The 16084-nt window shown below is 40.3% G+C and overlaps 1 protein-coding gene across 3 annotated transcripts in view; it reads left to right on the top strand.

The window, feature by feature from the left end:
• DMTF1 (cyclin D binding myb like transcription factor 1) overlaps positions 1-16084 on the top strand; it is a 35250-nt gene that overhangs the window by 13387 nt on the left and 5779 nt on the right. For 2 of the 3 annotated variants that reach the window (XR_013922346.1, XM_080347594.1), the window contains exons 7-16: positions 433-590; positions 1389-1421; positions 2792-2901; positions 3652-3880; positions 5610-5761; positions 7259-7474; positions 10245-10330; positions 11397-11555; positions 12253-12633; positions 15351-15498. Coding sequence is in view for 2 of the 3 variants with exons in the window: in XM_080347594.1 (XP_080203720.1) it covers positions 433-590; positions 1389-1421; positions 2792-2901; positions 3652-3880; positions 5610-5761; positions 7259-7474; positions 10245-10330; positions 11397-11555; positions 12253-12633; positions 15351-15498 (1672 nt within the window). In the remaining variant the exon portion in view is untranslated. The remainder of the gene's footprint in view (positions 1-432; positions 591-1388; positions 1422-2791; positions 2902-3651; positions 3881-5609; positions 5762-7258; positions 7475-10244; positions 10331-11396; positions 11556-12252; positions 12634-15350; positions 15499-16084) is intronic. The other variant, XM_080347595.1, reaches the window with a different exon arrangement.

The raw sequence follows: 16084 nt of genomic DNA, 5'->3' as shown, positions 1-16084 counted from the left end.
TTGAAAAAAATTGCTTTCAGATAAAAAATATCTAAAAGCATGTAATGAACGGATATCGCACTTTTTAGCAACCTTCCACTGTATAACCCCTGGAAAATTCCACCAGAGTATGTTTTCCATTATGTTCTAAATAACGCTTCAATGTTTGATCTTAAATACACTTCAGGCAGGTTTTTTTTTAGTGTAAATGAAAATTAAAGCTTCTATGTCTACCTTGACTCCAGTGTAACAAAAGCCTAGTGTTCAAGTGTTTGTATTTGAGGTAGCTAATTCATAAACACTCAGTTTATCTTTTGGGCTGTAGTATTTGAGATACATAGAAATTGCATAATAATATGCATAATAATATGCTAGTGTTCTTCGTTTCTAGGAGACTGTCTAAGGTGTTTTGTTTGTCTGCTGCTTTAATTTTTGTTTAATGCTTTCTTCTAGGCTCGTGGAATAAAAGATGCCACTGAAATAATATTTGAAATGTCAAAAGATGAAAGAAAAGATTTCTACAGGACAATAGCTTGGGGTCTGAACCGGCCGCTCTTTGCTGTCTACAGAAGAGTTCTTCGCATGTATGATGACAGAAACCATGTTGGAAAGTATGATACCCTCTAATTGCTGCGTGGTTTTATTGGTATGAGTAGGGTCATGTATTGAATGTTTGACATTTTATATGTGAGACAGAGGATTTTAGCCAAACATACCTGTCTCCTCCTGATCATGTCACCTCTGCTGAATTCTGGCAATGGTTGTGTTATATTGATGGTATCCACAACTTTAAAACAAAACAAAAGGTGCAGAGAGGATTCTGATACGATTAAGAGACTTTTGACACAAGCATGGATCTGCTGAGATGTAGTTTATTTCTAGAACTGTGACCTAGAGCGAATTAATCTACATCCCTCTGCCCTTAGTTTGCCAGTCTGTAAAGCAGTGGTTATAGTGCCATCCAGCAGTGCTGAAAAGGATGTTAGATTTTCATTTTTAAAGGTAATTGAAAATTAAAAATGCCATCTCAATGTTGATTTGTTTTTGATGGAAAGTCATCCTTATGGTGATTGCGAACTGAGATGGAAAGGAAGAAAATGTTAATAGCTGTTTATTTTAGAGACTAATCCACAAAATTCTAATTCTGTTCTTAGTAAGATCACCAAGAATGAGGAATTTTGCTGACAAATGAGAGGGATATTAGACCAGATAACCTTAGAAATGCACTGATGTGGAAAATGGCATTTCTTCATGTTCTTTGGAAGCATTCAGTGAGATTGTTTCTTACAGCCAAAATTCCTTAGTATCTTGGTGTAACTGAATATTTACTGTGTGGTTAGTAAAACAAAAATATTTGTACTGTATGATTTCTATTGAAAATAATGTCTTTTTATTTACCTATTGCTTAGGTATACTCCTGAGGAAATTGAAAAGCTTAAAGAGTAAGTCTTTTTATTAGCAAGGTCACACTACCTTGTTTATATTTAGTAGCTGGAGTAGTTTTTACAAGTGTTGTTGTATGACATCACTGAAAAGTTACAAGTAAATTTGACTGCTCCAACTCTATCAGCAAACAGTGGTCACTACATTAACCTGAAGAGAAATGAAACTACATTTGGATTATTCTTTTGGTATTATCTAATGTGTATTCAGGACATAAGCAATAAGAAACAAAGTTCTAAAGCAACCCTTCCGTTGAAACCAGTAACATTTCAGATTTTTACAAGCACAGTCAACGCTTGCAGTTATGTTTCTGAAAAACAGAAATTCCATTTCTTTAGGAAACCTGAGGAAAGGTTATTTCTAAAGAACGTGGCAAATCAAGGATAGGGTCTCCCTTATGAAATATTAGAGAGAGACATAAATTTTTGGGAAGGCTCTTTGATTTTACCTGTAAACCTGAGACATCTGGGAGGGAAGTGGGGAGAGGTGGAGTTTTATCTCCTCTTGCAGCTTTCCAGGGTTGAGCAGTTGGAACGAACCATGTTGCACTAAAAGAAGAAAGGGAATATATTTCATTGTGTTGCTGGATATGTTGGGATCTATTTAGCTGGTGTGTGTCATTCGCAAGATGCCCATGGTTCCAGAGGTATCAAAAGTAGTCATGGCTCAACATATTCAGCAACCTGTTGTCATGTGTGGGAGGAAAATAATAGTTAAAATTATGAACATGATTATGCAGGGGTTTGCCTCATTTAAATTGTAGGATGCCTGGGTTTTCATCAGGTATTATTTAAATTTCCCAAGGCTATTAGGAAACATTTCTTCCTGGAAGGGCTTGTGAAGCACTGGAACAGGCTGCCCAGGGAAGTTGTCGAGTCACCGTCCCTGGAGGGGTTTAAAAGATACACAGATGAGGCTCTTAGGGACATGGTTTAGTGCTAGATTGAGGTTATGGTTGGACTCGATGATCTTAAGGGTCTCTTCTAATCAAAATGATTTTATGATTCTGTCTCTATACCCCCTGAAAATCCTTGAGGAGCTTTTGCAGAATGAATGTTGACTGCTTTTCTAAACATTCATATTGTATTTAAGACAGTAATTAAGCCTCAAAGCATTCCCGCAAGACAGTTAGTTATTAAACATTTTATAAGTGAGTATCCTGTGGGTTAGCTGGCCCAAATGGCTACTAGAAACACATAGAAAAATTAGCAGTGATGACAGAAAATATGTTAATACTGTAGTATCAAAGAGACTCCCCATTGTGTTTAAGCCTGTATACTGCATGTTTATCCCAGTTTTATTAGAGTGTATTTGATATTCTGGTAATGTCTTCACTGGATATAGTCCTAATGAGCATGTTTCTGTTTAGGCTGAGAGTAAAGCATGGTAACGATTGGGCCACAATAGGAGCTGCACTGGGGAGAAGCGCTTCGTCTGTAAAAGATCGGTGTAGATTGATGAAGGATACCTGCAACACAGGTGAGGTAAATGCTGATGTCAGTAATGGATATTCTCATTAGAACTCTGTCACCTCTGCCCTTGTCACTGGTGTATTCAGAGATGTTTAACTCTGAACTGAGGGACTTATAATGTGAAATCTGGAGACATTTTTAGAACAGACTTGGTATAGGTTTCTCCAGTTTCACTTCCTCAATATCAGTTTATTTTTACTGTCCATTATCCATCATACGTTTATGCCACTGAAGTGTATTTTATTGAGGTGGGTTTAGAAGTACTTTCCCTCATGTTTAATGTTTATAAACATACACTGTATATTTGGTATCAGTTAAGAGGCGGATGCACTTTAGGAGTAAAGTATTGTTTATTGTAGTGTATATATTCAAATGGAAGGAAAATCTAGTCAGATGTCATGTAATTAGTGTATACTAAATTGTTGTATGGTTAATTTACTTCAACTAATACAATTTGGGTAGCTCAGACCAATTTGCTTTGGGTCACTATTTTGATTAAGTTCCATGTGGTTTAATTTACTTGCGAGAGGAAGGTAAGAGAAAGAAACTTGTCTGCAAAACAATGAAATTATGCATTTGTTAATCAGGAATGGATGTAGTATAAATCATTAGTAAGTAAGAAGAATTGTCTTCTTCACAAGTCAGTGTTTGCATCTGGAATAAGGTGTTAGGCACTGAAGGTAAATGTCTGATATGTTACAGATCAGAACAGAAGACGTCTGCTTTTAATTAAGTCAGGGACTCTTCTCTCTTTCAGGAAAGTGGACAGAGAAAGAAGAAAAAAGACTCGCAGAAGTAGTGCACGAGCTGACCAGCACAGAACCAGGTGACATTGTCACGCAAGGTGTATCGTGGGCTGCCGTAGCAGAACGGGTCGGCACACGCTCTGAAAAGCAATGTCGCTCTAAGTGGCTCAACTATCTCAACTGGAAACAAAGTGGGGGCACTGAGTGGACCAAGGAAGATGAAATAAATCTGATCTTGAGGTTTGTTGGTTTAGTTACTTTTAAAGGTTCATGATACATGATGTTAGCAGGATTCCATTGGGGTCCCTTTTGCCGGTTTCTTAGACACTAAAAACTCTAGAACCCTCCAAAAATCACTGCTGTGTTTACAGTTCCCAGAGATTTATTATTGAACATATTTTTTGTTTGTTTGTTTTTTTAGTGAATGTTAGTGTTCGTGAAAGGTGTCAGATTGAAAACCCTGGAGACTGAAGTCTTTATTCCACAGAAAAGGTACAGCACAGGCAGCGACCGTGCAAGCTTCCCACACGTTGCCCCACCAATGCGCTTTAACCCTTAACTGGAGGGTAGCTCAGTCTCCCTGCCCGTTCAGTCCTTGGCCTCTCTGCTGAGACGACCAACAAGGGTCAAGTGTGGTGGTGGTTTCTGTGATGTGGACGTCTTGTCTACAAAGAACTAAACCAAGACTGCAAATTAATTTCATGTAGGCCACCAGATACTGATTGGTTATCAGCATCTTTGACTATATTTGAACTGGCAGCCTGGTAGTAACTTTGGAAATCTTTTGCTCTCTCCAGTCTTCCTCCCATTTTGAATGCCTTTAACTCAGGCTTTTTAGCCAGTGGATTTTTAGGGGTTGATAGTTTTGGGTGGGAATAAAAAGCAAAGACATACAGGGAATCTAAACATTATTTACAGACAGATATTCACTAATTTGCTGAAGCTGTTTTACTTGAACTCAAAGTGAGGAACCTGATTGCACATTTCAGAATGTGTTGGTTATCTGGTTATAATCCTTAATATTCCACTACAAATTATATCTGCTCGGGTCTGTCCAGATATCCTTAACATCCTATAGGATTGTTTGGTTGGTTTTGGGAGCTCTTTTTTCCATTTTTGGTTTTTGTTATTGTTTGTTTCGGGGTTTGTTTTTTTTAGGGGGGACAGGGGGTGTTTTTGTGGGTGTTTTTTAGCTAGTAGCAGTGTTCAGTGCTATTTCTTGCTTTGTGAAGAGAACCTTTCTTAACTTCCACAAAATCTTTTCCCTCTCACTGTCCACCTCTCATTCGTATGCTCTAGGTACAGATGAGCTGGAGGCAATTCAGAGATATTTATAGTATTCAAACAGATTCTGGTAGAATCCTGTGTGCATAACATCTGCCAAAATAGCGTGAAGATTGTCTGGAGAGCCTGATGGAGTTAATTTATGAGGAACTGTTTAATACTGTAGTTAATTTCATCTACTTTGGCTAAGAAGCACCTGAGAGGAGGCAAAACTCTATGTTAAGGATGGATGACTATTATTTAGGAGAAAACAGGAGTAAATACCATAACATGAAATTAATTAAGTGAAAGTTCAGAGTGAATCTCAGTAAGTTTTTCCTGCCTTGGAGATGTGTTTGGGGAATGGTTTTCCAAAGAGAAAAGATGCAAGCACCATCATTTGGAATGCTTCACAATAATCCGATCAAACGCCTAATGTGTATGTAAATAAGGAGAATAATCCTGCATGGCAAGGAGATGGACTGGATCATCTAACAGGTCTAGTCCATCTTGTGTTGTTTATGATTCTGCTTGACCTCTGGCAGCGTGGAGCCGTGGAAGCCCATGTCGATTCATGAGCTCTGGTGGACTATTCACTAGCATGCCATTTTGCCGCTGTTACGTGTGACAAGACCAGGGATGCGCAACACCCCTTCCAGTCTGGAGGGTAGTTTCTGACAGGTAAATATTTTCTCTGTCTTGCCAGGATAGCGGAACTTGAAGTTTCTGATGAAAATGACATCAATTGGGATTTACTAGCTGAAGGATGGAGTAGTGTCCGCTCACCACAGTGGCTTCGGAGTAAATGGTGGACCATTAAAAGACAGATTGCAAACCACAAAGATGTTTCATTCCCTGGTAATGTACTACTTGCACACTTCTCTTCTGAAAGCTCCTTTCAGGAATGTCAAAGGAATAAGGCTGCGTTTTGTTATCTGTTTAAATCACTGCTGGCCAAAATGCACATTGCTCCTTTGCTGTAAGTTACTGGCCCCTTGTATCTGCTGGCTGAATTGCTCCTACAAACAATCCTTAAGTGTTTCAGTCGAAACAAGCCAAGCTGACATACAGAACTAAACGGTGGATTTTGCCAAGGCCCCTCGCTTTGGCTGAGCTGTATATGAGCTGTATATGAGCAGCTCAGCTGGCAGATCTCAGATGATGATCTTTGGTATGGAGGGCAGTGACCTCTTCTGGTGGAAGAGGATGTGTATTTGCAGCCTCACAGTATCACCTCAGGTTAGATCTGTTACCTTTAATGCGTTAAAATGTAATCTGCGTGAGGTGCTGTATCTTCACTGTAGAAAGAGATTTACTACAAGCTGTACAGTGAGGAGGGAAGGAATCGGGAGTATAAAACTCCCCAAATACATCTCTTGTAGCTCAGATGCCGGATCAGAGAAAGTAGCACCTGAGCCAAAAGGTGTATTAGTCTCTGTGACTTGTCATTCAATCCTCCTTTTCTCTGCCTTTGGGAGAGGAAAAAAAAAAATCAGAGACATTGTTAACGTCATTAATGCAAGGTGTAATTTAATGGACACTTTTGCTGCAGTCATCACTGTAGTTATATGTTAGTCATACCTGGAAGCTGCAATTGAGAGTGTAGCCCTGTTAATATGGTATAAACCGTATGCTAATAGACAGTTGTTGCATTGAATAATAATATAACTACACCACTGCATAAACAGGATCTGTTCTCTTTGCCCAGACAAAATGTCATGCTGTCAGGAGTGAGAGGTGGTCAAGCAGTTCGCTGTATTGAATGCTGGAAAAGCAGAAGCCTCAACTTTTGTAACCTCATATATGTCAACCCCTCCCTCAGTGGGACCAAAGTGATCACAGGGAAGCAACCTGGGCAGTTTTATTGGAGCAATGAGCCACTTCTTGCACAAAGAATGGTAGTATAGCCACTGCGAGATTAATTCTCTCTGGCTCCCTGTTTCCAGTGACAATTCTGTCAGTCTCTTGAACAAACCCGCCTCCATGTTTTGTAAGATCGGAGAGTTAATTTCTGTCGGCAGCGTTACACAACTATGATACTGGCACTTGGTTGTAACCTTGGGGATATACCATACATGTTTTCAGAGAGCTCCAAAATTTTATGAGCTTTTTTTCTTTTTTACAAGCATCGCAAAATGTCCAGATTCCTTGACAAAATCAAATTCACTCCAGTAGTTAACTATAAATGTGACTAATATATGTGCTAAATTTCTAGTTGATATATTTCTATGAATTGTTTAGATTCCAAATTCAGAAGGATTTTGGTTATTTTTTTTCCTCTTCAATAAATCTCGCATGCAGCATTTTAAATGTTCTTCTTCAGCATTGCTTTAGCATGAGTATTCTTTCTCTCAGTGCTGATAAAGGGTCTTAAACAACTCCATGAGAACCAAAAAAACAATCCAGGGCACCAGCTTTCGGAGAACAAGTCTGGAAGTGGATTACCAAACACTAATTCCAGTTCGGGGGTTCAGCACGTGCAGATTCGAGTGGCTCGTTTGGAGGAGAGCGCAGGCAGCACACCCAGCACTGTGGCAGCTCTGCAGATTCCTGTCCAGATCACACATGTCTGTAAGTAGCTGAAACGAACGGCTTTCTACCCTCTAATGAAACCTAAAGGTTTCTTACGTTAAGATGGTGAAGGAGGAGTGGGCATGTCTTAAAGAATGTTAATAATTCTGCTTTGGTCTTGCCATAACTTCAGAGTAAGGATTTCTGGATGCCATTTGCCAGGTTCTAACTTTGTTAGGCAAATGTAGATATTATTGTGACAGTGGTACCAAGAAGCTGCAGTTGGAGCACCTGGACGTAGGGGGTTGTAGATGTCTGTGTGTGTGCATGAACACAAGAACTTGCTGTATAACATGGTATTTGAAGAAGCTTCAGTACATAGGTGTCTTAATGGAGATGCAAAATATATGGTTATTTCTTTAATTTCTTGTGGTAGCTCTTGTCTAGAGCATTGAACATAGAATCATAGAACAGTTTAGGTTGGAAGGGACCTTCAAAGCTCATCCAGTCCAACCCCTGCCGTAAGCAGGGACATCTTCACCCAGATCAGGTTGCTCAGAGCCCTGTCCAGCCTGGCCTGGGATGTCTCCAGTGATGGGGCATCCACCACCTCTTTGGGCAACCTGGGCCAGGGTTTCATCACCCTCAGTGTAAAAAATTTCTTCCTCATGTCCAGCCTGAATCTCGCCTCTTTTAGTTTAAAACCATCACCTGTTGTCCTATCACAAGAGGCCCTGCTAAAAAGTCTGTCCCCATCTTTATTATAGGCCACTTTTAACTACTGAAAGGCCTCAATAAGGTCATGAACATGGTCTCCTCTTGTGTAATACATTCCTTGCTATATGCCTAAGTCCTGATGAAGGACACTTAAGCAGGAAGGTATATAATGTATTTTCTACCCTTGTTCTTCATTATGCAGACACAAACACTCTGGAGAGCATTAATTAGTTGGTTCTCAGGCACTGGAACAGGCTGCCCAGGGTGGAGTCACCGTCCCTGAAGGCATTTAAAAGACACGTATATGTAGTGCTTAGGGACATGGTTTAGAGGTGTTGGGTTAACGGTTGGACTCAGTGATCTTAAAGGTCTTTTCCAACCAAAATATTTCAATGTTCAGCTGATGATCTGCTGTAACCACTGTATTTTTTTTAAGTTTGTGCTTCCCATCCTCTTAAGAATGAACTTTGCTCATTATCAAGCATCTATAACCAGCTCTACTTTGATGGTAGTGCTTATTGGGTTTTTTTGTAACTAATCTTATGAAGCAACTCCATTCATTCCAGTCCAGCCGTTCTGTATGCAACCTGTCGTCTCTCTGGCCTGTTATTTTCCACTGCTTGTCATTTTTTAATTTTATTAGAAAAATTAGCTAATAAGACTAAGAACTAATTATTCAGGCTATGACTAGATAGGCATTTGGTAGACAATTTTTTTGTGTATAATTTCATTATATTAGCCTATCTTAAGCGCTGTCTTCATTTTCTTTGGTTTATGTCTTAAATAAAATGTCATGCTATACCAAGCCAAAAACTTTTTATCTGTAGTAACACGGTGGTCACATACTTTGAACCAAGCTGTTCAAAGCCACTGAGTTTTTATGAACAGGCAAGATGTGCTGGGACTCTGTAACTGTTAGTCCTTTCTGAATTTAATCCCATAATGGTTATTTTGTGATGACACTTGCCCTGGTCTGCCTAAATAGCCTTTTTTCCCCATTTTAGTCTGCTTGGCTGAAGAATTTCTGTTCGTGTAATCCAAGTGAGTTTTGCATTGTGTCTTTTCTGTCTTTTCCAATCCCATGAGAGCTGATCCCATCAGCCACTTGCAGCTGCATTAGACAGAATACTCAAGGTTTCAGAGGGATAATTCCTGTAATCTTTATGGATATAAATGGCTGAGTAACAGACAGGCCACACTTTACAGCTATCTGCTACTTGATGCCAGGAAATCTGCAGCAGGAAACCTTGGACATGCCACTACAACAACAAAAGCTTTAAAAACAGAGCTTATATCTTCTTAAGAGACCAAAATTAGTCTATTTTGAAGCTGGTGTCTGAAAAGGCCAAGTTTCCAGTGCTTGAAGCACCGCTGTCATGTAGGTCTTTTGCCCTTTTGGTATTTATGGAATTACTGGATAGTCCCAGGCAAAGTATGAATTTGCCTGCAGCCTTTGAGTTTTTTAAGAATAACTGAAAATCATAATTATGGTTCTGAATAGGTTTTTGATACCTTATAAAGCTTTGGATAAGAGCTGTTTGGACCTGGTAATCTTGAAATGTCTGATACGTAAACTGTGCTTATCTTAGTTTTAGAATTAATAGAGAGAATTAATTATACACTTGTGGTAAGAAAGCTTACAGCTTTTATACACAAAATCATGACACACAGGGCAGGTAAATATGTTGGGGAGCATCTGTTTCATCAGCAGTGGACATACTGGGGGGGGCAGAAAAGGTTAAAAATAAAAAGACAATATTAAACCTGACACCACTTTACAGCTGGGATATCATTACACCAGAACCTCTTACAAATCTCATTACAAAAAGTAATTAGGTCGTGTCAGGTAACTTTATTTTTCTGCTTTTATCCCTGTGCACTAAAACCATACTTTCTTTCGCTCTTTTGGATTGTAGAATTCCCTCTTTAAATTGTATTGTATCTTGGGTACCAATTAGAAAACCATGTAATTAGGATTGCAGCCAGTTTTCTTTTTCTTATTACTGGAATTAACAGTACCCCACTATGTGGTAATTATAGTATGTTATGCCCTCTGCAGGGCTGTACGTTTTGGTTTACATACTTTCTTTGTCTTTTTTTCTTCCTTTTGCAGCTTCAACCGATTCCCCTGCTGCTACTGTTGACTCTGAGACAATAACACTGAACAGCGGAACACTACAGGCCTTTGAGATTCTTCCAGTAAGTAACAGAGAACTGGTATTTGTTTCTGTGGTTTTTCTTTTGGGCACAGCTACTTCTTAGACTCTGGAACTATGCATTTATCAAAAAAAACCCAACCAAAACCAGTTCTGAAGTGAAGAGATCTAAAACTCAAAGTTCAAAGCAAAATGTATTTCTAAAGGTGTAATTCACGCTTTACTTCACAGCCCTAATGAATGCTTTAAATCTGTCTTAATGCCCTAGTGCTATGAAGGTTTTTTTTGTGCTTATGGGGGTATTTTGTTGGTTGGGGATTTTTTTAGTTTGGGTTTTTTTTTTTTGGTTGTTGTTAAAATCTGACATAACAGAGCCAGAGAAAGCTCCCAGCAAGTAAATCACAGAATCATTTTGGTTGGAAGAGACCTTTCAGATCATCGAGTCCAACCATAACCTAAATCTAGCACTAACCCATATCTCTAAGAACCTAACTGATGTGTCTTCCAAATACCTCCAGAGATGGTGACTCTACCACTTCCCTGGGCAGCCTGTTCCAAAGATTCCCTCAGTCCCATTGCACTGTAATTTACAGCACAATTTCTCTTTCATTTCAATGTTAAGAGCAAGTTGAATTTCTTTCTTTCTTTACTGCTGTTGTACAGCATATTACAGCCCTGCTTGACTGTTAGTTGTAATACTTGTCTTGGTAGCCTGAGGCTGTAGATGAGTTTTTCTACTTCTGGAGTGCAGAACAGTGAGAGATTGGATTTGTGTGATTCCGGGGGACTTACAGTTAGGCTAGTTCACAAGAGGAGGGGAGATTTAAGTTAGACATGGGGAAGAAATGTTTTGCACTGAGGGTGGTGAAACACTGTCCCAGGTTGCCCAGATTGGTGGTGGATGCCCCATCCCTGGAGACATCCCAGGCCAGGCTGGACGGGGCTCTGAGCAACCTGATCTGGGTGAAGATGTCCCTGCTCACGGCACTGGATGAGCTTTGAAGGTTCCTTCAACCCAAACTACTCTACGATTCTATGTAAATAAGCACACTTGGTGTGTCCCAGGAAGGCATTGCATTTGGGTATTAAACTTGTATTGTCTTTTGTAGTCTTTCCATCTCCAGCCGACTGGCACACCAGGTACATACTTACTACAGACAAGCTCAAGCCAAGGCCTTCCTTTAACGCTGACAACAAGTCCTACCATGACCCTCACGGCGGCTGCTGCTCCAGCCTCCCCAGAGCAGATCATTGTTCATGCCTTGTCGGTATGTATGTGAGCAGCGAAAAGACTGGAGTTTGGGCAGTGGGGGGTATTGGAACATAATAATGCAGGTCACTATATGCGCGTGTTAAATTTGTAAACAGTTCTTAAGTCATAACAATGTTATTTCGCTTAAAATACTGACGCTGAGAATTTAGTTTTCTGGACTGTTTCTAAAAAGGAGCTTCAAGTTGGTTGAAAACAGCTTAGTAAGCAACTTAGTTCATATTGTGGCTGAACGTGTTGTCTCCATCTAGTGGTTTGTCCCACTAAAACAAAACACCAGGGTTTCCTGATGTTCCTCTCAGAAATATGGCTGTTCACAAAACTTGTTCAGTAGTAACAGAATTACTTTTTATTAGAGGAAAGGAAGGAGAAGCAAACTGGAGATCAAATAATAAAAGTGATGCAAAATTCAGGAAAAAAGCTCTGATCAGTTGCTTCTGTTTCATATTACATATTTACTTTGTGAATTATAGAACAGTTGACACCAAATTTAGACTACAAATTCATCATTTAAGGCCGGAAAAGGTCAACAGATGACCCAGGCTCACATGCTATATACATAAAACTCTAAATTACACTTACTAATAAATTCTTTGAATTCTTTTGCTTTCCTTTGCTGAAAGATTTGAAGATATTTAGAGGAAAGCCTCTGATGTTTTTTTGTTTGTGTCTCTTTGTGCAAATACCGCTTACAGCCAGAGCACTTGTTAAATACAAGTGACAATGTCACGGTGCAGTGCCACACACCAAGTGTCATAATCCGCACTGTTGCTGCTGAAGACATCTCCTCCTCTGTCGCTCAGGCAGAACTCGCTGTTGATTCAGACATTCAGTCGGCTGACCTGACAGATCCTCACGACACCCTAGAAACAAACACTTTCCCAGGTGATATCCATCCACCCAAGCTGAGTGACGAAGAGCAGTCAGCCTACAATGAAGATGATGCCTCCAAATTCAGTGGCAGGAATAGAACTGAACTAATGGATGGAGTTACAGTAAGAACTGAGATTACAGATGCTGACTTGAAACAGGAAGAGGATTCTCACTCGGATTTACCCAGCACTTACGTTACTGAGGTAAGAGAGCGTGTGATACTTGATATTTTTCCCATTGCTGCAACGAGAATGATTTAATTGCATCGTGAACCTTTACGTTAAACTATTTGTATGAATATGTCAGTGATTTCATGTGTATCATAGTTCTAAGCATTTTGTTCGGATCTTCTATCCCTGAGCTTTGTTAATATGGCTGTGAAAGTGCTAGCATTTAATATGGAACTAAGGCATATATTTAACTTTGTCTGGAGCATTGAGTACCTCACTAGCTGTGGAGTTGTTTCACTACTCAGGGTACGTTCGCTTGATGACTTTGTCAGGCAGGAGCGTTGGTGGCACCAGACAGTTGCCTTCACCTTAATCCTATTTGATGATGTTGCTTTAAACTAGGCTGTTAATTGTCCAACACACATACTTTACAGGTAGAGTGCTGAGCAAGGTAAGGTACAGTGTTTAGCTTTTGCTCTATGTATGTAATAACATATTTCTAAGTGCACCACAGTTTCCATTCTTTGAGGACTTCTATTACACATAGTACTCCAGTTAACTATCTGTTAAATTGGAATTTAGCCATGTTAGCCATCTCTCTCTGGCCTCAGTTTTATTCGGCTCCAACACCTGAGATGCAGACATGCGTTTATCCAAATTCGGGCATTTGGATTGTTTCTACTAAGTTGCTCCATCTTTCAGTTGCTGAAACTATCATAATGAGTAAGTCAAAGAAAACAGATATGTTAAAAAGAAGATAATTCTCTTTAGTGGGTAGAAAATACCTCTTCCCTTAGAAGCTTGACTAGGTTATACTGTGGAAAGATATGAGTTAGATTCAAATACCTCATCCTGTTCTCTAAAACACTGTGCTCTACAATTGCTGTAATTCTGCTTTATCCATCTTGAAAATCCATTGTTGATATGCTGAGACTTTGAAAAACAGATATTTCATATCCATTTTGCTTTTACAAAGAGGAGAATCTTTCAACGTCTCCACAGTCTGCTGCTGCAGAAGTATTTGGATCCTGAACACATCTGAGGCTGGGCATTATTCTTTCATTATTTTCTTCCCTGTCTCATGGTTGACATAGTTATGATAAGATTCTCAACGACTAAGGCAGCCCATCAGCTTTCTACTCTTGGTTTAAAATTTCAGCTTCTCAGGGTAGAATTAGTAAACCTTTGCTACAAACCTAGTTCCTAATTAAACTTTGTAGAAATTGCTTATGGCAGCAGGATGTAAAGACGTACAAGACATTCTTTCTATACAAAAAAAACAGAGTTTGTAATTCTGCTTTGCCTTACACTTCTAGTCAGATAGTGAACTGTGAGTGATTCTAAGTGAACAGTTACTCTAGAAACACATGCCTAAATTTTGCTTTCTTTAAGTCAGTGTTATTTTTCTGCGTTAGCCAGCGTTGCGCTGTCGCTGTGCGTGTGGGCAGTGGGAAGCAGGCATGCTGCAGGGTGTTATTATTCCTGCCTGGGAAAGGTGCCCATTTGCCACAATGGCTTCTTTAGTTTTTCACGCCTCCTTTGGCCAGTTCCACACTGCTTATCGTGGGCCGGTTCCGCTGTGCTCTCTGCAGAAAGCTGCTTTTGCCGGTCAGGCACGGTGTGCCTTGCGTGAATGGGTGCAGTTTGGAACAGGTCTGATTCACTGAGCTGTAGCTCTCCAGCAGCACCAGGGAAGGGGTTTTCAGGCAGTTGCCTTTGCAAAAACATTGGGAAACTATGTAGGAAAGCAAGTTTTCCTAAAAAACTAGGTGGAGGAACTTGGGGTTTTCTTTAACCTCTCCCAGACATTTCCCACTCTCTCTGAAAACAGGGATAAATCCAGGTACCCCCTATTGTGCCAGCAACATTTACTAGCGTTCTGCACAGTGATTCCTGAAGCTCGAACAAACTTTACACATGTTACACACAAAAACTGGAACCCAAATATCCCTGCTTACTGTGGCAGCACTATCTAGGATGTATTTTCACTGCGTTTGCAGAATCAGGAGCCCGCTGGAGTGTGCTGGGACACAAAGTGAGCCAGACGTGTTATTGGCATTTCAGTGCTAGCGCTGCTGGACCCAGCGAAGAGGCAGCAGCTCTTATGGAATCAAAAGAAGGTTGGGGGTGTTGACAGTCTGTACCTGGAAGGAATCAGTGTGTTGCTAATTGTTTTTATATAATGAGGCTCAGCTCAAAATGTTTGGAGCCACCCTACAGTCAGCAAGTTACAGGGCAAGCAAGGCACAGTAATTAAAACGGGTCTTTTGAGCTCTATGTCCGGTAGTTAAAACTTGACACAGAAGTGGGAATTGCAAAACTAAGTATTAAGTTCAGGTAAATCGATTGTGTTTGTGAAGCTGGTAAGTACTACAAAGGCAATGCTTCAGTATCTCAGAACATCTAGACAGCAAGTACTGCCAAAGCTTAATTATTCCTCCTTATAGACAAAACGTTTGATGTACAAGAGGACGTTTTATCACCACCCAGCAGGCTCTCCTCTCTCCTTACCCTCATACTGCTCACAGCGTAGAATTCTTCTCATCTTGTTTTTAGATGCCTGCACTGCGATGAAACGTGCCCTGTAAATGCTGTAATAAACTAGCTCAGATGCTGACATTTAAATTTAATGAGATAAAATTCATCCAGGGAGTCTGTTGCTTATTATGGCGTGTGGCTGACCACAGCAGGTTTTTTTGTTGAGGCTGCCAAGAATACACTGTCATGTCCTGTTGTTCTGTGTTGTGCAGGACCTGGGTTCTCCAACGATAGAAGAACAAGTTGATCAGCCTACAATAGATGATGAGACTGTGCTTATTGTTCCTTCTTCTCATGGTTTTATCCAGACAACGGATGATATCGATGGCGAATCAGTCTTGCCCCTGACAACTCTAACAGGTACATCAGTCCCTTCATGCGGATGCTGCAGCTAGGATTCATTCAGGCAGTGTGGCACTTTGGGGTCCCATAAACACCACTTTGTAGGTCCTTGCTTTCTCTTAAATTATCTTCCATGTCATTGCTATGAAACTTTAAGCAAGTTAGTTACCCTACTTGCTTCTGTAGAAGTGCAAGAAAGTCCCACTTAACCTTGTGGGAAAAGCATTAGAACAGCAGCTGCTTCATCACTCGCTGAGCTGTTTCCATTGCCCTTGAGCCTTGAATTAGTACACATAGGCTAATGAGTAACTTTCTTTAGTGTGTGTTTCCTCACACCTGGTTCTTGAATTAAATTTCTTATTTGAGCGAAGACCAGAGGCATCAGAAATGGCACTTGATGCCTCTCGTGATGAGGGGCTGGGCTGTTTGGGGTTGTGTTTGCACAGCACTCAACTGGACGGGCTTGCACCATGCTTCCCAATGCCAAGAGTCATCTCAGACACATTCTCCCACTGCTGCACCTAACAAGAAAGGGTTCTCCTTGCAAAGCCATCAGAGGGTCCGCAATAGGCCTGACATAGTCATACCTGATTAATCCAAATGT

The sequence above is a fragment of the Nesoenas mayeri genome (genome assembly GCF_963082525.1).
Source record: "Nesoenas mayeri genome assembly, chromosome: 1".
Taxonomy (NCBI): Eukaryota; Metazoa; Chordata; class Aves; order Columbiformes; family Columbidae; genus Nesoenas; species Nesoenas mayeri.
The sequence above is the reverse complement of the archived record's forward strand: the minus strand, read 5'-3'. Positions and strand labels throughout refer to the sequence as shown.